We start from the raw sequence: 26,945 nt of genomic DNA on the forward strand, positions 1-26,945 counted from the left end.
CCAGGCCAATAGTTCCCCGGCTTTATCCCCAAAGTTCATAGACTCTGTAGCTTTGCTGACTGATTAGCTCTAGCTGCCTCTAATGCCAGCTTCTGTACTCCTGTCTCGAGCGTTAGTATGTGCGATGTTGCGTCTGTGCGGTCGCTCGCCAGTTTAGCTTCTGAGTCGAATATGGTGCCCTAGAGTGTCCATCGCCGCTCTTCCATGACCCACCATGAGGGAGAGTCCCTGACCTTTTATAACTGTCTTATAAGCCGCTCTCAAGAACTGGCTGACTCCACCGAAGTCTTATTTTCCTCTAAGTGCGATTTTGTAGTCTGCACCAGTTCTGTCCGTATCTGCGCAACCTTCAGGCACCACGGGTGCAGTGATATATTTTGACGAGTGCTCTACGTCTCCACTGCATAGCAGGCCCACAACGGGGAGTGGTCCGAGATACCCTGCGCCAGACATCGGAGTCTGATTGCTTTTAGAAATTCTGTAGTCTGCTGTGTTTGGCATTTTACGCTCTTTAACGAGGTGCAATCCTTCCCAACTATTGAAATTGTAATCTAGATAAGATAATTTCTACTCCGCAAGAAAAATTGATTCGCCCAGTAATGCCTACAAGTCTACTATGCTCATTCATTCATCTGCCAGAGTGGTCCTTTTTAGAATATAATCTCACTTGCTAAAATTAAAGATTACTGCTGGCAAGGTTTTTTGGGTCAAGGTGTTTGGTATCTTCTGAAATTTAGTAGCTTACATTTCCCAGACAGTACAAGGGGTTTAACTATAGGCTTTTGTTACAGAATCATTTATGGTGCCAGCAGAAAAATTAACCTGCATGACCTGGAGATTGAGAGGGTAGTGCCTTCCAACTGTCCCATATCTAAATTTGGTTATCTCCGAGCATTGTCTCCCTGCTTACATTCACCTTCTCCCATTAATGAACTACATAGCAAAAAGCTCAATCTTCTAAGAGTAACTCCTATTGCAACATCGCAATGTTCACCGGTACATTGAAGGCAATGGACTCACTTAGTGGTTTTGATGACTGGTAAAGACCTGCTTCATTATTCCATTGCCCGTCTTTGTAACAGGGACAGACATTGGGTGAAAAACGCTAATAAATTTATAGCCTTCTTCCTATGTCTATCCCGGTCGTCAAAGACTCTTTCCTTTTTGTTATATACAGTCAGTCACCTGTGCTTTGAAGCATAACTCATTTGCTTTCTTTTTATTGGATGATTTGCCTTCCTCTTTGTCCCTCCCCTGAAACGTAGCTTCTACGATTATTTTTATTGACTGACTGCGTATCATTCTACTGCTCACACTTAGGCAAGTTATTTATTTTGTTTTTCATGCAGCACTCCAGGGGTGTGCATGTGTTCTACTTAACTTTTGCGTGTGCTACTTCATTTCCCTTCCAGATGCCCCCACTGTATTGCTCTCCACCCCTATATACACACGACAGGGATATTTCTGCTATGGTATGGCTGAATAGCAGACTTTAAGCCTCATTTTGGTTTTGTCTCTTGCACTTTACCTATTGCATGACAGCCCATGCTTTGGCACCAAGCAACATTTACAGAAGGGGCATGTGCTGCACTCGCTCGGATTGTATCTGAGACAGTAGGTGTACTTGGCATGACGCTTCTCGTGCAGGACAATACATCATCTCCCTGGTCTTCAACGGAGGGCCATATGGCTGAATCCTGTGGAAAGTAAATTAGGGCTTTGCCAGTGCATCCCTTTACATTCTGACACGCTTTTAAAATTCTGTTCAGGCTTTCGTGAATGAAAAGTATTTAAGAAACGATGCCATGTATAACTATTGCAACCCTTGAATTCAACTGACAGCTTAGAGATACCTTAAGATATTTCCTTTTCCTCCAGGATTTTTATGTTTACATCTAGTATTTTTTAATGGATAAACATTGGCGTGGCTAACAGCTAGTCACAAACATTATAAAGGAGAGACATATTCACCATGCTTGTTCTTATTACTTCTGCGAATGATGATTTGCCACATGGATTTTGAGAGATACATACCTCTCTAAATGTTCACTCTGTATTTAAATGCAATTTCAATTCACTTTCATGAAGGGTTTATTTCATTATGCTTTATATAACGTTTAGCGAAATTCATGCTTTCTGATCTAATAAAGTGTATTTTTTCAGGTAAAGATTGATAAGGAATAGTGACTTCTGATTAATTGGACCTTTTCTGGAATAATTTTTTTCCAAATCTTTATAAATGAGGGAAGGCTACCACACATGAACACTTTTTTGTGTTAATCAGCTGCACTTATGACCATACTCATGTAAACACAGATTCTTGTAACAGATTCAAGATCAATACCAAGGTCATCAAAACTGGCAATGACCGCGTCTTCACCGTATGCTCAAATAAGTATCCCGGGCAAGCTTGTGTCCAAGGTAAACGGCATGTATTTTTAGAGGAAATTTTCTGGATCAGTGACTGACTGTGGTGATTTGTACCAAGTCTGTTTGATTTAGAAACCCGCTTATAACAAGAAGCGTTGCCTACCTAATAAAGAGAACTCGGATGACTTTCATAAACTGCGGATATCTGGGGCTTTTTACGAAGTCCAAAAAATCAAAACCTAAAATGTCTCACGATTTGACCGCACAGAAACAATTTCGTCCGAACTTCCTTAGATAACAACAAACGTTCTGCACTGAGGTAAAATGTTGGTTTGTAAGCATTTGCCCAGTATAGAAGTATCATGACTCACGATTGTCAAACGTTTGCCATTTAGAGTGGATTGCTGTGCACAGTCCCTTCGAGTTGAACTGACCACAAAGCAGGCGCGGTAAGCAACATAGTCTGTAGAGTAGGAAGGACACGAGAGAAGACGGATGCTTTGAAGTAGAAATGCATGAGGTCAGAGATGAAAGTAGGTTTGACATTCTAGCAGCTGATTTAAGCCGCACTGTTTGTTCCTGGTGCAAAGAGTCCTTAAATAGAAGCTAATGTATTGTAGCCCTGCCAAGAAAAAACAGCTGGTGGGCTTATCACTCCAGTGACAGCTAAAGTCACACAGTTTGGAAGGACATCAGTGTCTTTTTATGACCCTCTTTATTAACTGCCTGAACAACTGCTTGGCTAGACTACTATATCCTGCCCTCAGAATGCGGCCTAAAACTTGAACGGCACAGCAGTCTTTATGTGAGCTATGTTTGGAGATCAGTTGTACATTGTTTGGTGGTTTCGCCTCCCTTTGCATGACATATCCTGAATATCTGGTATGAATCTAGCTATCTCAGACCAACGTTGGACATCCCTGTTTGAAAGGTTCGTGTTCTAAAAACTGTCTAGAACAACTGTGCACTTACTTACACTGAAGCGTTGCTGAATTCTAGTAGCTTTTTACACGTATGTAAAAAGCGTGGGACTGCTGTGAAGACCGGTGTCAATGGAACATTTTGCAACTTTTTAGGTCTCTTCTACTAGACCGCTCATGTGCTGTCTGTTGCAAGAAATATTTTGGGCTTCCTAAGAGCATACAAGCCCGTCTGCTGATTATATTGGTTGACTTGCCTGTTGCTCTAATTTGCCCGCTTGTTATTCATGTATAAACGTGTACATTTTCTGTTTCTGTCCCATGGAGCATATCCTTTTTACCGTCTCTGCTTCTTGCTTTTCAGGCACTACTTTTTCTTTTGAGTTGAGCACTCCCTGGGTTGGGAGCGCATGTGTTTGCCAGCTTTCTCCTTAGTGTGCTGCTTACCACTGCTGTGCCCTGCTGCTCTCCAGTATACTTTTCCCTGCCCTGTCATATTGTGCTCACCCTTGTACCTTTCTGAAGATTGCATTTTGGCCCTCAGTGTCCCCTCGCTCCATGTGCTCCTTTGCCGGTTTGCTACCTCCCAGCTCTGTTTTTCTCGGTCTCCTTTCCCCACGCTCTGTGTTGCCACCCCAGTGTCTGTGTTTCTTTCATTCCCTACCCAGATCTCCAGTTTTGTCCCTGTGTTCCGTCACCCCACCGACTTAAAAAAAATAAATTGCACTTTTTTCTTTTTAGTTACAAATCCAATTTAAATTGGTAGCTACAAAGGAAAACCAATATTGGCAAAGTCAATAGGTGTCTCCTACGCATGAACTGTTGACTTTGTCAATGTTTTTTAGCCATGTTGTACAGCAGCTGGCACTGCATGGCTCAATGTAAAAAAAAAAACACAAAAAAAAAAAAGTATGACTGTCGGTGCTGGCCACGTCCTAGCTTTTCCTATTTTCTTTTTAAAAATTTGCCCTGGAAAATTTACTGCAGGTTTGTACCTCCTTCACATACTTCAACATAAAATTGCAATTGGCCCTCCTGACCGCTGCACTTTGCACTCTCCAGAGAGGCCAAGGATCGGATGAGCATGTATTCTGAAGCCCTTTATCACACACTGATGGGCACTGTGAGAAATTCACACTGCCTTTGGTCTAAACTCGAATGCTCTTTAACATGAACTGTAATAAATGTTCAGCATCAACCTGAACTCATACAGATACCTTGAGGTGAGGCTTTTCACAGTTCGCGCTGTACCGAGGTATAAGATTGTTGCATGGAAAATCACAGAATCCTAACATCCTAAAAAAGCAAATACTCTGGGAATGCAAGAGTAAGTAAAGCGTGAAAAGTAAACTGCACTTACATTGCTGTTCCCAGATTGAAGGGGCGGTGTCTATTTTTTTCAGCTATGGGTGTCCAACGGTGGTCTGCAAAGGGGGTAATGATTACAGGACGGGTACAGATGGGTCGCCAGTCCTACCTGCTCCCCGCCCAGGCGGTGCCACCGCCACTAGCAGGATGTGACAGACTAATATGTTAAAATCAAAATCTGCAACTGATTTACCAACTGCAAGGTGGAGCTTCAGACAAACAGACCTGTCTTTTAAATCAGTGAGCTGTTCACGACCAGATTCTGTGCACTCAGAGAAAAGTGGTGAAAAATGCACAAAATTAAGCCTTCACTAGGGAAAAGTAATGTCAACAAGCGTTCATTTGAATGAGTGCATTCCATGTGAAAATTAAACATAGATGTCTTAGTTTAATAAATACACCCTTTTTGATAATACAGGAGAGTTTATTGGGCGAAAGCTACAATTAAAAGTCCACTTTGATCCCCTAATTTTCACTTCGGACAGTAGGGTGTTCACGAATATGTATTTCACTTGGGTTCAGTGTTGGCCCACACAGCCCTCTCAAATAAAAAAAAAATTATTTTATTTTTTGGTGTGTGCAACACTGAACTGTTGCAAGTAGCCCTCTGACTCCTCATTGACAGCTCAGTTGTAGTGAATAGGGGAAGGAGTTTGTCTGCCATGGAACGGACTGTTGGCTGGAGATCACACGTTTGTAGTTGCAGCAGGGCCCACTCATCCTTTCATCTTTACAAGCTAAGTAAATTGAACAGTATTGGGCGATAGTGGTGCCTGTTCAGTATGTGTTTGATTGCCCAGCTGCAATTAAGGTGGTGTAGTGTCTGACCAGCAAGCTTGCTTCCGCTCTCCAGGTATTGTGAAAGGAGGGGCGTCCACATCGTACAGGCCAATTAATCCATGAATTACAAACCCCAAGGCTGCGTCTATGGCACCAGTTGTTGGGACTGGGTCTCGGATTTTATTAAGATTTTAAGATCGGGCGACTTCTGAGAGAGTCTAAACCTGTTTCATGAATGGCAATGTGCAGAACTTCAAGTCTATTTCAGATTATTTTGTGTACTTAAAAACACTCCTTGGCATCATAAATATTGCATATGGACATGCTTTAAACATTACAAACACACTGAACATGACCACTGTCCCTAGGCCACTTCACACTTCTTTCAAAAAAAGATGGAGATACCAAAAAACTAAATAGTGTGGCTGCCAACTTTTGACATCTCCAAAACATGAACTGCAACATGCTTCCTCATAGCTATACAAATAGAAAAGTCACACTGACTTGTGCGGAAGCCTCTTTTGCCCAGGTTCTGAAGCATACCATGCGGTTTTGTGTAAAAGCAGCCAGATTTCACCAGTGAATGGTAACTGGTGCAGAGGTGGGAATGAGAGAAAATCTCATCACCGTCACAGAACTACAACAAAAGAGAAGAAACCATGGATTTAAGGGGCAAGCAACACACAGTACAGACTGCTCTCTTATGGATTCTTCCACAACAACAACAAAAAGTACCTCTAAAAGCGCCAGCAGTGGCAGGGTATTGGTACTCTCTTTGAGCATGGTCCAAGTACTGCTTCCTTGCCCAAACACAAGCAGAATAAGTGAAGCTGACATAAACTGACCAAATGTAAGCAAGCAAATGAGTGATGAGCCAACCAATGGTAAGCAGGGTGTGGGCTCTAATCTTCCTGTAAGTAAAACAAATGCCTCGCATGCAACGGCGCGTCTTGGGTAAGACCTTAAAAGCTGAGGCATCATTTTGTAGGTGCAAGCAAACCTAATGCGTCCGCATACATTTTAACCAAGCTGCACAGAATCAGTGATGATGTGCAGCATGAAAACTAGAGACAATTGGCAAAGCCAATAGCTCCCTAAACCAAGACCTATTGGCTTTGGTAATGCCTGTTTTGCAGTGGGAACTTGAATGTAGATATATTTAAATGCGTTGTTACCCGATACAGAGGGTTTTCTTGGGATTGCCTTTAGAAAGGAAAATGGTTTGTGGCTCTGCATTTGTTGATTTTGAACAATGTGCAGTTAGGCAAATTGCCAGGGGGATTACATTTTTTTTTTCATTCGTACAATCTGACAGACCAATTAATACACAGATTGGTATTCTATGTGGGAGGTCTGCTGTGGTGGTTCCATGCACCCGTTGTGTTGCTGCACTTCTCAAGCCCTGAAGGTTTCTGAGGGTGCTTGCACATCCCCCATGAGCTGTGACTGTATTTGAACCACTGCCTTTAAATTGGAATCGCAAAGCTGCTTCTGTGAGCGGCCTTTGAAACCTTTCAGGGCCTAGGTTATTAGAGGTAAATAATGTGGATTTAAAGGATTTTTGACATGCCACCTAATCCCGGCAGCATTTTAAGTGCATTTTATTTTTTTTGCTTTTGAGCACGGGGAACCTTGCTCTATGCAATCAGGATCATTCTCTTATCACTGTAAGCTGGTTACGATAGATTAATGTTCTGGTGATCAGACTTTCATCCAGAGCTTTTTGAAGTGATCCCTTGTGACCTGCCGTTCCTACGACAATGGGAATGTAAATGACTTTGTAATCCACAGAGGAATCTGCTTTAACAGTAAACGGTTTCCAGGCTTCTTTCAGTCTTTCGAGCAATATAAAAAAAATTAAAATAGTTGTGCTGTATTTGCTGCATGGTGGTTTCCAGACCCCTGGTTGTGTATACATTTCTGTATTCCAGTTGGAGTTTTGGTCTTCGGTAGCCAGAACATTTCATTTATGTAGGGAGATGCAGTCTACCTGTTGTACCTCAGAAGCGAAGGATGAACTTACTTAACGATTAACGCTTCTATTACTATTTTAGGCAAATTATTTAATCATTGGGCCACACACAGTATTTTTGTTTATTTCTATAGTTCAGTATCTGTCAGCCACCTAGCTTCTTGGTGCTTCGGCAGGCTGACTTTTTTTTTTATTCTCCCCCCCCCCCCCCTCCCCCAGCTCGGGCGCACTATATATGGGAAAGTGGTATGGGAGCATGGGCTCCTGTGACCTTCCATCGATATAGCAAATGTGGGTCATGTTTGGTGGGTTGAGATTGTCAAAAATATTGGACTTGTGGGGGTGGGGGGGGTGTACTCTAGTCAATCCAGTCTAAGGAGATTCTAAGTGTCTGTGTGGTTGGTGGTAAGCAACTGGCATGTATTTGAGTTGTGTCTCGGTGCATAGATGGAATTGTAATTTGTTATTCGCCAAACAAGGTCTCTGCAAATACTGTTTTTCTTTAGTAGCAATAGACCGAAGGAACTGATAAAATGTTAATTTGTAATCGTTAATGTTGCAGACACACGTTAAGCTCAATATTTAAGTATTTTGCAACAATAGTGGTAACCCATTAGGCACGAAGTCTAAGAAGACCTCGGTCAACTAGAATTGTGTAATGTGCAGTGCACTTTATATAAAAAAATAATGTTTACACTGTTACAGGTTAACATTTTTTATACTATTCCTTTCTTTACTCCGTGGTTTAAAGTGTGTTAGTTCATCCCACAGAGATCTGTTACCCTGTATGAAATGTTATGATCCTCCTCCAAACCTTAACGCTTTTATATTAAATACATTATTTTAACAGATGTTTGAATGTGACTGTCAAAATGCTTACTGGTGTACTTTTAAGACCAGAGCTACTGTAGCACTTTCCTTGCCAAAGAGTTGTACAGAAATAGGCTGTAGTCTGCTTCCAGTGGCCTTCCACACTGTGTAGCACGAATACTAAAGTTGCACAGTTTCTTTTTTTAAATTAGTTGCCGAAATACGTATTTTGTCAAGGTTCTCCACTATTGTTATTGATTGCTCTAGTTGGGGAAACCTATTTTAAGCATGTGTTGCAGGTTTCTTCGTTTATCGCGAATGAGGTTGGCCTCAGAACCCAGAGCATGTTTCTGGGATTGACCAAGGGCAACCACAGCTTTGATGCCGAATTTTGCGTAGGGTGGAGTGTTTTGCTGAGACTACAACTGGTGTGTAGAAAACGGAGTGACAGGCCAGTGATGGAATTTTATTATGTACGCTGACTCAGTCTGATTGTGCAAAGATTCAAATAAACTTATGTATGTAGCTATATCTTTTTATGTGTATATAAGGGATAAAGTACTCCCTCCTGTTGCAAGTCATCGAGGAGTTCCATGACCATATAGAGGAGCGAGGCTGAAGGCAGAGTTACTTTATAAGGTTATGGAATTCCCAGGTGATAGGCAATATCCTTCTGTATGCAAGGGTGTACTTTATCCCATATAATATGATCACACAATCACCTTGCCCACAAAGCACTTATAACCTTGATGCGTGGCTCTTTCATATGAAAAAGCATGCAAGTTTGCAAAGAAAGATTACAAATAAAACCTCCAGTACAAAATTAAACACATCAAAAACCTGTTAGATATTGGTTTCAAACCGATATCAGAAACTGTTCAATGCAAGCAAAAAACTGCAGTAGCTCTGAACCTATAGAAACATGCAGCAAAATTCGAGCTTTTCTCTAAGGAGTGCAAAAAGTAAACATGCTCTGTCATTGTAAGATAGTAAAATGGAGCAGAAGGAAGAAATACAACGTTCCATTTGTTGCTTTAAACAGCTGCTTTAATTATGTTCTGTGACCTGAACTGCCTTTCACCTCTGCGGTGGCTCGCAGCAGGCATAGTGACGTCAGAACTAGACTGTAATAGCCCTATAATAGTCTAGCTCTGACTTTGTCTTTATAATTGACGACTTGGTGCATCACAAGTCTCTGATTATAAAGAAATTAGTGACTGATGTTTATACAGGGATTACAGAATCCCATGAACATTATATCACCTTCCAAACGGTGTTTTCTCAATGCCCCCTAATGCTGTTGCCCTCTTAAACTCCTGCAGTTTTGAATCAAGAGGTTGATGGTTATGCTAATGCTGTTTGGACAAATTAACGTGTAGCAGGGTGCTGTGTCGTTCTGCGCTGCAGCCTTGTACATTGTGCACCTGTGGTGGGCTGGGGGCCAAGGCCAACAGGTTTGGGGCACAAGCTCCATCCGATTTCCCCCCCCCCCCTTTCTAGGCAAGCATGTGATGCCAGATTACTTTTTCTGTGTGTGGGATGCCACTCTAGTGGAAACCTTCCTTTAATAGCCGGTGTTCACAATAGTGACTTGAGGCCCACATCCACTTTCAGCATGTCACCGCTTTGACTTCAAGCCTTCTTTTCATATGTGTCCATTGACACCACTTTGATTGGATACTATATTGACTGTAGTGCTCTGTCCAGGAATATGGTTAAGGGTGTATCCAGCTCTCGGAGGAATCTTCTATTTAGTCGCTTTTATCGGCAAACTGAGCACATTGGCAGTATTGCATGAAGTGTTGAAAGGCAGGTACCGACATTCAGTATCAAGGCTCCAAAATTAAGTTTGTCGGATTTCTAAAGCACCCATTGTATAGCCAGTTTTCTTTAGCAAAGTCAAACTGGCAAAGCATTGAATAGAGGGCTAAGATTTGAATGCACTTTCTAAGTGCCAAATGATTGCTGTGCTATGGGAGACAGGTGAAGCATGGCAAAGCAGTTAAATTCAAGCAGATCGTGAATGGGAGAGGAGCGTCGAGTTGTAGTGGCTGCATCCAGTAACCTCAGGAGTCTGGTGATGACAGGAGGAGGGTACATGGGTCAGTGGTTGAGCAAAAATGTAAGAACAGGAAGGACAGGACCGCACAGTCCTTCCCTTTGTCTTGTAGGGCAGAAACTAGCAAAAGCTGGTTACTCGGGTAAGGCAATGTGGCCACTGATGAGTTAGTCAGTGGGCTAATCGTATAGCCAAACTGATTTCTTCAGTGTGCTTGATGATGATGCCAAACAGGTCCTCCCAGTCATCTGTCTCAGAGTTTAGATTAGAAAAGTTGATTTGCTACTTTAAAGAATACATAACATGCAAATCGTTCGGTGTAAAATGGTAGGTGCAACAGACCTTTTGAACCCTTTGATCATGTAGGGGAACTAGAGTGGGACATGAAAGTTCGAAATCAATTAATCGTGGACAAGCTGCGGCCATGCACTAAGAGGCATTGGCTTTTGAGCCTAGCGAGTTAGGAAGAGAACCAAGGAGTGTTAGTCGGGTTAGAATGGATTGAATCAAGAGTAGGTGAGTCGGAGTTTAGGCGTGTGCTTTAATGCACTAATAATCTGATTTATGCAGGCCTGTTTCTGCTTTCGTGCTGTAACCCTCAGCAAAGCACAAGATGCTCGGATTAAAGTCTACACCTTCTAAGCGAGGTATGCAGAAGGTCAAAGCAAATGGCACCATGGTAGGACCATGTGGGTGAAAAATGTGGCCGTACTAATGCGACAAAGGTTCTTTTATTATTATGACTCCTCTTCCCATTGTTGTAAACGGTGAAAATATTAGTGTATAGATAAGCAAGCTTTCAGCAAGTGATATCAACAGCCGTAATATACTGATACTTTTTTTTTCTCTTTTCCTTTATCTAGTTCAATTTTGTTGGAAGAATACTTGGACCAAGAGGTCTAACCGCAAAACAACTGGAGGCAGAGACAGGATGTAAAATTATGGTCCGAGGAAAAGGCTCCATGAGGGACAAAAAAAAGGTAGGTCCTAATGCGGGTTTTGCATGAAGAATGGGATGGGATGTTTCACGGAGACACGGACTGGCATCCCCTTGTTTGTCTCTCTGTGCAGATCCTGGCTTGTGGGTCACGTGCTTGGGGCGCGTGGTATGAAAGACGCTTCTGCAGCTAAAAGTTGAGGCCTGCCACTGCAGCCCTGACTCATTTGTCAGCTGCCTCCTCACTCCCCAGTTCCTTTTTCTTTGGAGGCATTTTCGTACTGAAGCGATTAGCTCTGTTTTCAGTGATTCGGGTTTCTCATCCAACCCGTTTCTTTTTGTGCTAGTCTTTCTGCCCCAGTTAAAAAGCTTCCATAGGTTGGGTCACTTTTTGGGTAGTAAAATTATACGTTCCTCGATTCAATCTATAAGACTGGTTTCAGATGTGTGTAAAAATGATTTAAATAAATACAGTTTGAGTCGGGAATCAACCTTTAAGAAAGTGCCTGCTTCCCGCCAGGAGGACCAGTCTGCACAACTATTGATGTGAAGACATGGCTTCTGTAGAATACTCCACAGCAACCTTAGACTCGTATATAGTGGATGCAGTCTGGTGGCTTCAACATTTGGGCATTTCTCAGCAAAGCTGACGTGGATGAAGTGGGCATGCCCATATTCAGGCAAGCCCATGGAATAAATGAGTTAATCCAAGACCTCGCAACCCAGATTGAAGGATGAGGGGTTTTCTAAGATTCGGGAAACAACCGTGTTGAACATTTTGGAAAACCTATCAAAATTTCCAAGGCCCAACGAGTTTATGGTGAATTTTGAAATTGAATAATAAAGGGCATGCATGTAAATCTTAAATGTAAACCTCTGAACGTGCATGCTTTATCAGTAGTGAGAATTAACCTAAAAGTTACTTTGCTAACTACGAGGTGCAGAAAGACTTAGGAGAAAGTAATATTCATGCATTAGTCTAGCAGGTCACTTCTCTGCTTCAAGTTGGAAGGGGTCTGTCCGGTTGTGCATATACGCCTCTGATACTGTTGGAATATCCAAACCCCTTAGAGTAGAGAGGGTGCATGTGGTATATAAGCAGATGGTGGTCTTGCAGCTTGCCTAACTTGCCACAACTAGGTTAATTTGTGCCTCTTTGCGCTCTGTGTAAAACTCTGTCGCCTAGTCCATTTTACATGTGCTGCATAGGATCTTTGGTGATTGTAATCTTTTTGTTGGATCAGCGGAAGGTGTGTTCAAGGGTTGTGAAATCCAGATACAGTGGAAATGTGCATGAGCTGTGCTTGACAGCAAGGGCTGTCAAGTTGACATACAGCCGAACGTCACCTGGGAAGCTCATGCACAAGACCACCTGCTTGCTTGCTGGTGCAAAAAAAAGTTTCATGACCTTCAAAGAATTCTATATCCTCTTGGACTAACACAATCATAGTTAACTTGAACCGCTTTTGCCACATGTAACTGTTTGTACATATCTTCTCCACTTGTTCGTCCTTGGACCCAGTTTCTGTTGGTTTTGGAATGTTTTTCTTTTTTCTCTCTGTTTTGTGTTTAACAAAAGCACGTGGCACACATGTGTGGATCCATGAAAAATACTACCTTCGGAGAGCTGCAGTTACAGGTCAGTTACTTCTCCTACCTTGGTACACTCTGTACTGTTGGTGATCTTGTGCTTATTTCATTTTTCCATTTTTTCCTTTTGCTTCAACCATTGGTTTGCAGTTTTGGTGCTGGGAATTCCCTTTCATCATTTTTCTGTCATTGATCAGTTTTTTTGTAATGCAACACTTGTAATGCATATTTTTTGGTTACATATAAAAACTATAATTTTTCCCAATCATTGGCTGCTTTTGCTGTCTAGGCATAAGACCAGTAATAAATACTAACAAGTGCCTGACTTCTACTAAACCTAGGCAACCAAATCACTTGCCTTAATATAGGATGTAAAGGTCACTACGATTGTGTTCACTGGAAGAAAAATGCACTTATTGTTTTTTGAGCCGGGTTGTGCACTAAAAGTGAAGAGAATGCTTATGATCTAGTTTAAACATGTTAAGAATATTTTAGATCAAAACATAAAAAATGCTAAAATGTTGCATAGCATTGTGATTTCTGGCCCAACTGATTTGTGTGTTCTTGTGTAAGTGACCATAGTCTGGGAGGGCGGTAGGTGCGCATTTTGTTGCTGATGTCCTTTGAGAATGTTTCTGATGTCTGCCTAATTCATTGGTTATCGTTAAATCTGCTTTAAAAATATTTGCAAACTTGCCTTGATTTGTAGCCTAAGGTACGTGTGTACATTGTAGGCCACCCCAAAACCTACTCTGCAGATGTCGCTTCCACCTCTACCGCTTCCTGGTTCGAGAAGTGCAGACTTTTTTAATAAGTGTTGTAATGTTTGAGTGCCTACACTGAATCTTTATATCGACATCCAGTTGCCTCAGGCTTAACTTTGAAAAACCATGCACTCTTGAGCCAAATTGGGTATGTTGTAGGCCCTCCCAGTACTCAGTATAGACTAAATACAGATGAAGCCATGTCCCAAAAATCATAGTTTATAAGGAATGGCTTTCACATACCTCGAGTTGCTCATTTAAATGTATGTTCAGACTTAACTCTGATCACCAATGTTAGCCACCGTCATATAGTATTTATTTTAAACTCGAAGGATATTAGTTTGTTTTAGTTTGTGTTTGCCTGTACGTCACTTAACGTTTTTTAGGTTTGTAGGGTATTGTTCATGCGCTATTAATAGGAATATATTACGACAAACTTTAAATACTTTGAGTCTGCCTCCTTCAGCCATTGTCTTCTTTTGCCCTTGAACCTGCTATTGACTTGAGATATTGTAAATCAAATCGTGGATCAGATCCCAGGAGTAGTTAAGTCTTGTTGTTTTATTCTGTTGGCTTTTTGTGTGCGTCCTTCCACCTCCATTGTGATGCTTAAGGAACAATTTTAAATCTGAAATCAGTCAGCAAACGACCTGGTAGCACTGGGGAATGAGTGCAGACTATAGCCTCTAAAAACTAAAATTTTCTTTGAGTAGCGTTCATGTTTTCTGAAACTTTCCTGCATTTGCATACTGCACACAATACTAATGCCAAACCTATTGGTTTTGCCAGTGCTGATTATCCGTGTGATTGTGGGATGCCAGGTTGAAATATGTAAATCGTTCTCATCCATGCACACCCTCATACATAAAGTACTTTTTACTAGACTTTCTAGTCTTCCTGTCTCCCATTGTTGCAAATATGAGAATTTGTGCTAACTTGCCCAACCCTTCTTGAGTCACCCACTTGTAAGACACTTTGTAACTGTGCGTGCAGCAAACGCTGTGGTTTATTTAGCCAGGGCTGGATTTTAAAGAACTGTCTTGGTCTCACTTCTTGTAATATTACAGGCTAACGCTTTATGGATAAGGCATAGAGAATGGAGCATGGTGTATTGTTGCCCTCATTCCTCTGCAGCATAACCTTTCTTTTAACCCCTTCCGTGCGGCTGACTGGAGCCCTCCCCCCTTCCCCCCCACCCCCAGTGCTGCTGTCTGCCAACGGAGCCCCGCCCACCCTTTAGAACGCCCGCACAGCGGCGGAAAAAACGCCGCAGTTAAGGCGTTAAGATTTTTGTTGAAGATGAATAGTGTCTTCGAATTAGATACTGATGCATATTTTTGTAAATTACTATTCGAAGTGTTAATATGTTAATATGTTGATTAGTTCAGTCTTTGGTAGGCTTGTGTTAAGTTTTGCATATATATTTTTTTTGTTTATCTTTACTAACCACAAAACAGGTTATTAATTGTGGTTATCCAAGCCTAATTTACAAAGACTTGCACTTTCATTTGCTTAGTACAATTTTTACGTAATTGCTCATGGTATTGCAGACTTTAGAACCTATACCTTGAGAACTGCAGTGCAATCTAGTTTTTAGTATAATTCATTTTTAACCAATGTGTACATGCCTTTGCACTAATCTAGAATATTAAGTATAAACATTGGGGTAATCTTTGGTTATAAAAATGTCTAGTCTTAAGAGTTCATTCACGTACTTGTAGTTGATGCTGGTTTCGATGGATCCAGTCTTCCAGACTTCATAGTCCAACATTGAGGTGAGGAAGGTAGATGATAAATTGCGACTGATTTTTGAAAATAAAACCATATTTTTTTATCCTGGTCCTGTGGAAAGATGCCAAAAGTCTGGATTTGTGCCCGCACTGGCGTTTTTAGTTCTCTTGGCTGACTACATGGGTTTTAGTGTATTAATCAAAGAATAAATCTTAAGGTGCCTTATTGCATTGGCCTCTGTGTACTAAGGGCCTGACTACTAGTTTGGCGGTCTGACGGCCCGAACACTACAGCCTCTAGAAGACTGCAGTGCTGCTCCAACCGCCATATTACGAGATGACCGCAGTGTGGGGTATCGCCCTATGGCAGTTGCTATTTACTGACTGCGACCTCGGTGTTGTGCTGGCGGTGTCAGCCGTGGTCTTTGCAAAGGCAATCTACAGTCTCATAATAGGGCGATCGGACGTCCGCCCAGCTTGCGGTGGGTGGACAGCAACCGAGGGGTCGGCAGTTCATGAATCGTCAAACTTGTAATAAGACCCTAAATTTGAATCAGGAATTTATTGTATTAGAGGACCAACTTGTGCTCCAGTGTGCCTGGGCTCTGTGTCGGAAATATATTCATTTTCAAGTTTTTTTTTTTCTGCTGGTAGTTATACATGTCAGTGGTTGGTGTGCCAACCCGCGGTGAGAAAAAAACACATCTTAGGCCGTAACTGTAGACTGGGCTGTAGTATAGCATGGATGTAAGATGGCAACAGAAGGGATTGTAGTATAGCAGTAATGGGAACGAACGGTGTGGTTAAAGGAACAACATGAGTCATTTGGCTGCAAACTGTTCTTTGAAGTTGGAGTTTACCTTCAGGCTATGAAAAGCATTCGATCTTAATACCTGAATATGCTGTATAGCCTGCAGGTATACACTGCTCTGCACCGTGTCATCTCAAACTAGGTGGTGTGCCAGGCTCCCTGCAGAATTAGTAGGCACAAGTAGACAGTTGAACTCAAAATTTCAGTGGACATTTAAAGGAGCACTTGTTTAGTTTGATCAGAGTTTTAAAATGGTTCATTTGATTTCAGACAGCAAGTTCGCCAAAAGCCTGTGTCCCAGCTGATGTCTTCATGTGCATGGTGGGAATACATGGAAGCTAATTTTACGTTAAATTGTCCTTTTGGAAATAAGAGGTTAGGAAAGGCCGATGGGTTAAAAAAATAAATACCACAATCTCCTTTGAACTTCAATATGTATGTAAGAAAAATGTGACTTAGGAGATTCCACTTCATGGCTACAGTCATCGAATGTTATCCCAGAATTCGAAAAGTAGGTCTTCAAGAACTCCCATTGGCCAAAAGCCACTTTGGTGGCAGGGTCTCCTGAAGCGAGCACTCATTACATGGTGAATTTTCATTTTTTTTTTTTTACATTTCTTCAGCGTGGGGCAAGTGCCTCTCTTGATTGTCCTCCTAAATTACTGATTTATACCCCAAGGTTTTATGTCTTTGTAAGATCCTAAATGTTGCTTCAAATTCCAATGTCTGGTTTGGTATTTCACAACACTGATAATAAAATGATTATCACCACATCATGTCCCACTTATTATTTGAAGTTTGGGCGGCCTTGCTATTGAAAAAAAAATAGAGCAACGTAGAGCAGTTGGAAAGGTTGCATTAAGAGAGGTGTTGGGTCTAATGTGGGGAAGTAAGACCAAACAAGACTTGGATACCCAGATTGCAAATTTACACTTTGACCTCCTGCAAAAAAACGATAATAGGCAGATATAATATAGGGAGCCAATAATGAGGACATTCTAATCACGATGATATTTTACAACTTTATCTCGTAAAGGTGATTGCTTGAACATCAATACCAAGTGAGTTGGAGTTCAAGCAGGCTCTGTAATCGAAATCTAGGTAAGGCATAGGGCGGTTTAGTGGTACCACAAAGAGTTGAACTTGGCAGATCACAGGTTGCAAGGGGGATGTAAATGACCTATATTTGTGTTGAGCAAATGGGGACCGTGCCATGGATGGCTTTCAAGATGAAATTAAGTAGTTTATAAAGGTCCTTATGTTTCATGGACTACTAGCCAGCTTGTATCCAGTAAATGAAATGGGAATGGTCCTAGACGGATTACATGTTTCATGTGGCTGTTTATACCTTTGGTTAGAGGTTAGAGGTGCAAGTGAATTTGGGGGTTGGCCCAGTAGGGGATACAGTAAACTGTTCTGCTCGCTACAACGCTGCTGATGAGTTATTGGCAGTGTGAAGAGAAAGCGGTTTCATTTGACAAATTACTATTCAAGAATAGAAATTTCTCCTACATATGGATTTCTGCTATTACCGACTTTTGAGAAATGGCAACGCCTAGCACAAATGATTGTTAATAAGCTGCTAATGGAAACAAAGATGTGGATGAAGCACTCTGGCTTAAACCCCCCCATCCTTATTTTCCCCAACTGTGTTCCAAGATTTATATAGAGGAGTAAGTGCTTAAGCAGCCTTTGCGCTCGTTTCAGCATCTTTCACTTTATCTTGGAGCCAATTCTTTAGAACAGTCTAGATTTGTTTTCTCTTAAAAGGGGGAAACCAAATGAATAATAAGTAGCAAGAGCCTCATCTCTTCACATTCTCACTTTCCTCTTACTTATTTTTAGTTTTCTGATGTACCAGGATGAAACACTTACTATAGTTTGAGTTTATTGTAAAGCTTTGGTAACGGCAGACGGAGTGTCTGAAAATACAAAGAGGTAATACGTTTTGTGACGTAGGAAACCTTGGAACTCCAAATTGTGATAATTATAGAGATTTGTTTTATGAAGCTGAATGACCAACCGCAAGATTCTAGAGGTGTGTCAATGTAGAATTGCACACTCTCTGACCGATTACTTTATGGGCAGTTAACTCTGGAAACCTACAAATTAAGCAATGCCTCAAATCTGTGTCAAAGAAGGGTCTACCTTTACCGTTTCTACTATCCTCTCTCCCACTGACATAAATACATATATTCCCTGATGATGGAGAATATCCCATCTACTTTTAGCAGAAAAACATCTTAGTGTTATGGGGCAAGTCTGTCCAATTCACCAGAGAATTTTGGCTACATAGGTTATGGCAGCTGATAGCCAACGAGAAGATAGTGTAGGACTTGAAGGACAAATCGACCCACCTTGCAAAACTGTGAGGCCTGGTCCTTTGATATATCTACGCCGACAACCGAGATATAAGTTGCGCAATAACACAACGGGCCCTGGTGCTCTAGGCCCCAAATAGGCACTTCTGGGACTGATTTACCTGAAGTTATTTCAAAATCACCCGATGGATTCTCAATGCGTAAGGCTGGGCGTTGACACGATGGCAGTGAGACGGGACCGGGTGGGTTGATTTCGGTATGGTCGGTATGTCAGTGGAGTTTTTGTAGACTATAAAACCTTATAAATACTATTCATAGTAAAGTTCATATATTCCGTCCTGCTCTAATGTTTTACCTCCAGGAGTTAATGGGTGCAGTATAATATCGGCTTGCACCGTCTGCCATGCAAACTCCAAAACATGTTTACTGGTCGCTTATCCAGATGTTTAAGCCTTAAGTTTACATTATTAAGCTTATGCAATGTGTTTTGACCAATCCAGGGTGTTCTTAAAAGTGCAGTCGAGCTGCTAGCCATGTATAACCCTACAATAAGACCTTTGTGAGGCTGGCAATGATGTCTTGGCCGTCTCGGTTGTACAGCATGTGACATTTCTGGTTGCAAGTCATTGAGGAGATTGCCTCACAGCAACGATGAGCATTCATTTGTCAGTGCAAGACCCTAAAGATCTGGGAAAGCTGGTTTGGGGTAAATGGTTTCATGGGAATGGGAGCTGTCTTTCTAGGACTTTCGTTTTAGTGGTGGGAGAGCTCGACACTTCAAGTGGACCAGTGTGTAGTTTCAAGGCTCAGTTTAACTCGTGTTTGTTTTCAAAACTCAGGTGAACTTCTTATCTGGTGTGCCAAGGCCTTCTCTCTGCTCACTAGCCTTTCCGCTAGCAACTGTGGTTCTAGAATTGTATTTTATGCGCTTGCACATGCATATATGGCTTTAGTTACCCTGTGTGGTGCGGTTTTCCTGCAACAATATCTGTATATGTTCACTTTTGAAGTGAGCATGCTTTGCGGTAAAAGGCAAGGGAAAAACTCACGTAAAACAGTGGTATTTTAATTCCACATACTGACTAGGTAATGATCAAGACCGATCAATTAACGTGATGTAGTCCTTAGGAAATAAGTTGCTACCGAATGTATTGTATGCTAGTGTTAGGATCACTAGAAATATAAGGAATATGACTCATTACATCGCATAGCAATACCACTCATACCCTACAATGCGGGTATTACTAAGCAATGTCAATTACAAGTACAATTACAACGCGTCATTTCAACGCAAAGGCATGCGTGTTAAAGGCATAGTCGTGGTAAACGTTTGCAAGGTAAGTGACTCCACCCTACACTAAACCCTTATGTAGTACCACTGCACGACCCTCCCCGACCCACAGTCCTCTCCCTAAAATAAAAGTACACTACCGTGCACGACCCCCCGGCACCACCCTAAAACACTACCCTACACTACACACACTACCCTAAACCCTAAAACACTACCCTGCACGACCCCCCCCCACTACCCTAAACCATAAAGCACAACACTACACAAACATTACAACACTACTTCAACACTACCCTAAAAAAGTAACCCCCCCCCCCCCCCCCCCCCCCAACACAATCCCCTTACCTCTCTCGCCTTGTGGTTCCTCTCTCCTGGTTCCAGCATAGTCCGGTGCACGTTGTTGTGAGGAAACTGAACAGCCTCAGTTTCCTCTCAACGATTTGGATAGCCATTTGCATGCGTTGTAAAAGCGCATGCGATGTAATGGTATACGTAGTAATGGCTACTTGTTACATCGCATGTGTTGTAACACATGTGATGTAATGGTATTCATAGTAACTGCCTCGTTGTAATGGCTATTTACCTTTAAAAGTACTAAATATGCCTGGTGAAAGCTTTGTAGAGTAAATAAAAGCAAACAAAATTGTCCATGTTAAAAAAAAAAAAAAAACACATATATATATATATTCAATAAACCTTCTTGGTGCTTTAATTAGATTTGCTATTTGTGACTTATGGTTGAATAAAAGAGTCTAAATGCAATTCCAAATAACAATCTAAGAACTAAAATTGTTTTCTCTAAAGTTTTGGTATTGTATGTTGGTGTTGCCAGCTGCATGGTACCAAGAGATATTTGTTAATGAGTGGTACCAAGGAGCTAGGGTCAACAAAACGAGTTTAGGAGGAGTATTGTTAAGGAAAGGCCCTTGCAAATGCAGGGGCAGTTTAATATAAAAGGAAGGAACAAGCTCAAAGCTAGGTATGGTTTCAAAATTAAGGTCCAGCCATGTAATGGTAGAGTTAATTTGGTGCCTATGTTTGCTGTTTTTTTTCTTCTCGATTCCTAATTAATAGGTTATGAGTAACTTAATCTAAATTCTATGGTTTTCAAGATTAGATCAATTGAATTTTCGTGAAACCATTCCGGTTTCTCCCACCCAGTCTCAAACCTTTATAAACCCAATGCTTGCCCTCGAATTAACGTTGTGCATGCAGAAAACATGGTAGCATACTACGCACCCGTAGTTGAGCTGCTGTGCAGGGGAGTCCAGTTATAGTTAAAACGCGTTCTGTACACCTACTGTTACCGTTAGTTCTTCCAGTACTGGAGAAGTGTGGCTTAATGGTTAGAGCGGCAGACCCTGATACAGAGGTCTAGCCCGGGACCAGGGTTCAATTCCCCGCCTCGGCGGGTCTTGGGCTCAAATTCCAAGGACCTGATAATTCTCGCCTATTCCAATCATGGAGTCCCACTCTACAACTCTGGGCAATAGCTTGCTTAATCCCACAACGGCCCCCACAACGCTAAGGATGCCTGGCCTCCACCTTGGGGGTGCCTAGGAGTGGACACCTCACAGGGAAAGCCAGGATGGGTTCCACAGCGGTATTCGTACAAGCGCCTTGAGACCCTTGCGGGTGAGTACCGCGCTATACAAGTATCAATTTACATTTTTTATCAATTTACAGTAAGATGGCGTTTAGTGTTGCCGTCCTGACCGGAGTCTCCTAATATACATACCCACCTAACCTTTCATGAGTGGTTAGGAATTCTTTTCCCAGTTTAGTGGCATGTTAGGAAGATGAAAGAAGTTGTTCTTTGGTGCTGTCTCCCCTCCGAGATCATTGTAAGTCTCTGTGTAGACTCCATGTACAGAAATAATCATTGGGACTTATTGGGATGACCTCCATGCTGTACATGATGCATTGTCTGACGGCTCCCAAGTTTGAAGTTTGAATGCCTGATGCGGTGACACTTGAGAAGTAATTGAGGCTAATGAGATGTGACAACAAATACTCGGCTCTGGTACCCAGGTCAGAAGCTTAAATTTTAAATGGCCTTCGATATCAATTGTTTAGGCGTCATTTTTAAGTATGACTAGACAGTGTAGCTGTCTGCTTTAACTTGCAGTTATTTATTTAAAATATACATAGTGAACTTTGGCTCCTCTCAGAGCAAAAAAAACTCACGCACCTCATTCTATTGGTTGGTTGATGTATTAGTCTAACTCTTTTGCTGTGTTTGAGTGAATATATCGTATATTTCAAAAGTACAGTAGTCGCAAATTAAATTGTTCATCGTCCCGATGTACTTTTTTTCTTTTCTTTGGGCAGTGTTTTTTCTCTGCAAAGGGCCTTTTTTTTAATTCAGTGATTTTTGGCGAGAAACTAAAAAAACATGCTGGATCGATTGGCCTTGCTAATGACTGTTTAATAGACTTAAGTCCAAAGTTTGGAATACGTTCTGGTGAAATTTAAGACTAGAGCAATGCTGGTAACCTATTTCCCCCTGGGAATAACGGAAGTAATGGGGGAGTGCGAGGCAATAACTCATAGAAATTCATGTTCTTATAAAGCCTTAAATCTGCCTGTATGATCAGGCTGCAGTTTGCTCACTTATCAATTATTGTGGGCAATGGGACATGACGGAGCCTTTTTTTCTGCTTCTTGGATTTGTCCATATGGTACTGGACTCTTTGCTGGGTTTCAGGTCTAGCCGGCAACTGTTTTCTGACAATTTTTTTTACTTTACAACTGTGTAACAGGTCTCTTGAATAGTTGCAGTAATTGCATAGCACGGGGGAAAATAGCCGAACTATGATATCGATAAATACACATGAAACCAATGAAGAGGGGATTGGTATCACAGTCCAGAATACAGTAATATCTTTTTAAATGCCTCTTAATGAACCTTTGAGTTTAGCGTGATTGTAAGAGATCCCATTGTTTTGATAGATGAACTCCCACTAGAGGCAAAGTAGCTTACTCAGAATCGGTTTGGTAAAGTGGAGAAGCAAATCAAAGCGCTATTATGGCCTCCCTTCTCTTGCTTTTCTCACGGACATCTAGAAAGGGGAAGGTTTCGCTCCTAGCCTGTAGTTCAGAAAAAATCACATTATCCAGCCAAGTCTCCTGAGATAATATAATATCACTGAAAATGGGGTTAAAAAAGCTTTGGTGTGACGCCATTGATCCGACGTAATGTACACTGACCTGTGTATGCTCGTAACAGTTGCCTTTCACACCAGCCCCTTGATTGTATGGAAGTGTTGACTATAGCAAACCGCAGACTGGCTTTAGATTCGAAAGGCCGTCTAAACATGCAAGGCGATTTAGTTTATCCATCTGATAAAAATCCCTGTTCCCTTGTGCACATTTGTTGTCATCTAGCGAGTTTCCGCCAGATGGCAGTGCGCCAATGAAAAAATAGAACTACTACTTCGCCTGTGGCCAGAGAGAAATTGACACTCATTTTGCATGGATTATACGGAGAAAACCCAGTCCATGGAGTATACGGTCTGTGCTATGATGGTAACCGAGGGAAAACAGTTAAGGGGGAATAGGCTGTCTTGAACACATTAGGGCTAAGTGAATGGATTTACGGTTAGGTAATTTTAAGGACAATTTAGCTAGGCAGATAACTCAACACGTACTCCGTAGATTCGTTCTTCTGCTAACTGTAGTTGAACTCTGGTAGAAATAAATGTTCTGTTTTCCTGGCATGTGCTTGAGCAGCTGACACGAGATGATTATATTAAACCACTGTGAACTAAACTATAGGCCTCGGCAAAATGTCACTTTCACTGGATAATCTTAAATAAGTTTGGGTAATTAACGCTTTTTATGCGAAATTCGAGAAATTATGCCATGTTGCATAGCTGCGTTTCGCTTGTGGCAGAAATTTACAGCGAGAGCACTGGAACAGCGTGAACGACTAATGCGAGGAGATAATGTTTGTGGCACTTGTGCTTTTTGCGCTTTAGTGCAGAAAGTGCGCTCGGATTCCGCATGGACGCTAGGGCACATTTTGCACTAAAATATAACGTCAAAAGGATGTTTTGCATCATGCTTAATCCATACTAATATAATAAAGAGAGACCAAACCTTTGAGGCAGGTAAGCTCCGGAACCACAGCGACAACCGGAGCACCGCATGCAGCATTGGAAAGGTGAGGCAAAGCAGATGGACATAGGCTATACACCAGCGCAACATATACTTTGGAGGGACAAAGCACGTTGTGGGACAAAGTAGTCCGTTGTGAAATAGCACCGGCTCTGAGGTGGGCGTGTGCGTACGTTTGGAGCGTGTGAATAGCGTTCTATCGTGGCGGCTGAGTACACAGTCGGGTGACGTTGACGTGGCGTGTGGCGTTTCAGTGCATTTATTTGATATTTGATATTTATTGTCATTTGTAAAGCGCTGGCTTTCGCTCCGGAGGGAGCATCTTGGCGCTGAGCACACAGAAAGTCGTCTATGGGGAGCATGGATCAAATGGTTGCGAGAACTGAAGAATCGGACTGAGTATAAATCCAAGTTTTCAGGGATTTCCTAAATAGGTTTTCGGAGGGGGCGTGCCTCAGGCTGGGGGGAAGGTGGTTCCATGCCTTGGCCGCCAAAAAAGAAAAGGTCTTTCCACCCTTGGATTTTAATTTTATACGGGGTTCAGAGATGAGGTTGGCGCCCGATGACCTCAAACAGCGAGTTGGATTATAGCGCTGGAAGCGCTTAATCAGGTAGGATGGACCCAAGCACCTGTTAGCTTTAAATACAGTGACTAAGAGCTTGAAAAGGATTCTCTTGTGGAGTGGCAGCCAGTTGAGGGCTGCAGAGGCCGAGGACCTGCGGGGGAGTTTCAGAACAAGCCTGGCTGCTGCATTTTGGACAGTTTGTAGCTTTTTCAGAGAGGACTTCTTGATACCTGCCAGGAGGCCGTTACAATAATCCAGCCGGGAGAGGACAAGCGCCACCGCGACTGATTTCCTGGCACTGATAGGCAGAAAATTAAAAAATTTCTTTAATTGCCTGATCAGACTGAAACAGCGCCCTGCGGTAATGCGCACATGTTCATCGAAGCTGAGGGAAGCATCAAATTGAACACCCAAGTTGCGTGCTGAGGCTACCGCGCTCGGTGGTGCTTCGGAATTATGAGGCCACCAGTCTTTGGGGGAAAAGAATGTGCCTTTACCGAGGGGAATTATTTCTGTTTTGGCGCCGTTGCATTTTAAATGGTGCAGGTTGAGCCAAGAAAAGACTTCTGACAGACAGTTTTGGAAGTTGATGGCAGCATCCGGGAGTCTTTTATCAATAGTGACGACAAGTTGGGTGTCATCAGCGTAGGATGTCACGAGGATCCCATGTGATTCAATCAACGCAAGAAGGGGGGCCATATACACGTTAAAAAAGAGGGGGCTCAGGATGGAACCCTGTGGTACCCCTGAGGTGATGGATCGTTCACCGGAAACAAAGGGGCCTAAGGAGATCGATTGAGAGCGATTGGATAGAAATGATGTAATCCAAGCAAGTGCGGAGCCCGAGACACCGATCTCACGCATCCTATTAATTAGAATAGTGTGTGGGATGGTGTCGAAGGCCGCGGTTAAGTCGAGCAGGATGAGGACGGCCTGCCTGCCCTCATCCTGCAAGAACTTGATGGTGTCAGACAACTCAATCAAAGCGGTCTCTGTGGAGTGGCCGGAACGAAAACCGGATTGCTGCGGGTGTAAGATGCATTGATTTTCCACAAAATTCTTTAATTCCTCGTGGACTAGTTGCTCGGTAATTTTGCCTAGTGCAGGGAGGAGTGAGATTGGGCGCATATTGGACAAATCAGTAGGGGATTTATTTTGCTTTTTCATGAGGGGCTTGACTGTGGCCTTCTTCCACTCAATAGGAACAATACCGGAGTCAAGGGATTCGTTCACAATCGCATTGATTAGAGGGTTGACGGACTCAATGAGGAGGTGCAAGATGACTGGGGGGCAGGAATCTGTGGGTGCACCTGATTTACAGGCTAGTATGGCTTTGTGCGTTTGCAATAGGGAGACTGCTGTAAATTGGTTTAGTGAGGGAGTAGATGTGTCAGACGCTTGAATTAGGATGGGAACCGGGGGGAAGTCCTTATGGATATTATTGATTTTCTCCTCAAAGAAATCAGCGATTTGATCGCAGAGGGCTTGTGAGGGGGGAATTTCAAGTGCCAGTGCTTTGGGATGAGTGAAAGATTTTACGATATTGAAAATCGTATGTTGTTTCTGTTTTGCTGCATCTATTGCTAGAGTGAAAAATGCCTTTTTTGCTTTTTTTATGTCGGAGAGATATAGCTTTCTCTGGAGAATGTAAGTGGATCTGGATGTTGAGTTGTAGGTTTTCCTCCATTCTCTCTCCAAAAGCCTACACTTGAGGTGGCAGTCAGCGAGGGCCGGAGTATACCAGGGGGCATTGGGTTTCTTTTTTCCTCGGGCGGTTTTTTGGCTGACGGATTTTGCATTTACAGAGATTACTCTCTCAATCCACAGGTGGAAGTTTGTGGAATCTAATGAGGCGTCGCCCATGATGGTAGGGGGGGGTACTGCCAGTTGTGGATTGAGTTTGATGAATGCAGCTACCTTTTTCCAATTAACAGGGAAAGAGGTGTGAGGGAGTTTAATGGGAGGAGGGGGCAAGGTTTTGTTATTAATGGAGAAGGGAATGAGACAGTGATCTGTCCATATTTGTGGTACGGGGGTGGCGGCATTTAAGGAGAACAGATTGGTACAAATGCCGTCCAAGGTGTGCCCGGCACAATGGGTAGGAAGGGAGACTAATTGGGAGAGACCGAAAATCTCCAGTGAGTGGCGGAAATTGAGAGTGTGGGGGTTAGTGTCAGATTCCAGATGAAGATTGAAGTCTCCAAGAAGAGTGAAAGTGGGGTAATGAATAAGAAAAGCAGCCAGAGTTTCATCAAGGGAGGCCAAGAATGTAGTGGCATTTCCGGGGGGGCGATAGACAAGTGCGCCTGAAAAGGCAGAGGAGGAACTAGTGTGGATAACAAATCCCAGGGATTCGCAGTCCTTAAAGGAGGCCAGGTCGAAAGTGTGGCACTTAAGTGCTTTTTTTACAATGATGGCCAATCCGCCTCCCCGACCAATAGGTCTATCTCGTCTGAGGATGGTGTAGTCCGGGGGGAGAGCGGTGGCAAGATCGGGATTTGAAGCATCGTGCAACCAAGATTCAGTGATGAACAAGG

General features: G+C 42.5%; 2 protein-coding genes across 12 annotated transcripts in view; one reads left to right on the forward strand and one right to left on the reverse strand.

Moving 5' to 3' along the window:
* The window catches only part of LOC144763238 (uncharacterized), an 853,666-nt gene that overhangs the window by 242,615 nt on the left and 584,106 nt on the right, over window positions 1-26,945 (reverse strand). The gene's annotated exons all lie outside the window — the stretch shown is intronic.
* The window catches only part of QKI (QKI, KH domain containing RNA binding), a 284,910-nt gene that overhangs the window by 89,927 nt on the left and 168,038 nt on the right, over window positions 1-26,945 (forward strand). For 7 of the 11 annotated variants that reach the window (XR_013596195.1, XR_013596196.1, XM_078648642.1 and 4 more), the window contains exons 4-5: window positions 11,143-11,259; window positions 12,796-12,855. Coding sequence is in view for 9 of the 11 variants with exons in the window: in XM_078648642.1 (XP_078504768.1) it covers window positions 11,143-11,259; window positions 12,796-12,855 (177 nt within the window). In the remaining 2 variants the exon portion in view is untranslated. The remainder of the gene's footprint in view (window positions 1-11,142; window positions 11,260-12,795; window positions 12,856-26,945) is intronic. The other 4 variants (XM_078648647.1, XM_078648649.1, XM_078648645.1 and 1 more) reach the window with 1 other exon arrangement.

The sequence above is a fragment of the Lissotriton helveticus genome, chromosome 6, assembly GCF_964261635.1.
Source record: "Lissotriton helveticus chromosome 6, aLisHel1.1, whole genome shotgun sequence".
Taxonomy (NCBI): Eukaryota; Metazoa; Chordata; class Amphibia; order Caudata; family Salamandridae; genus Lissotriton; species Lissotriton helveticus.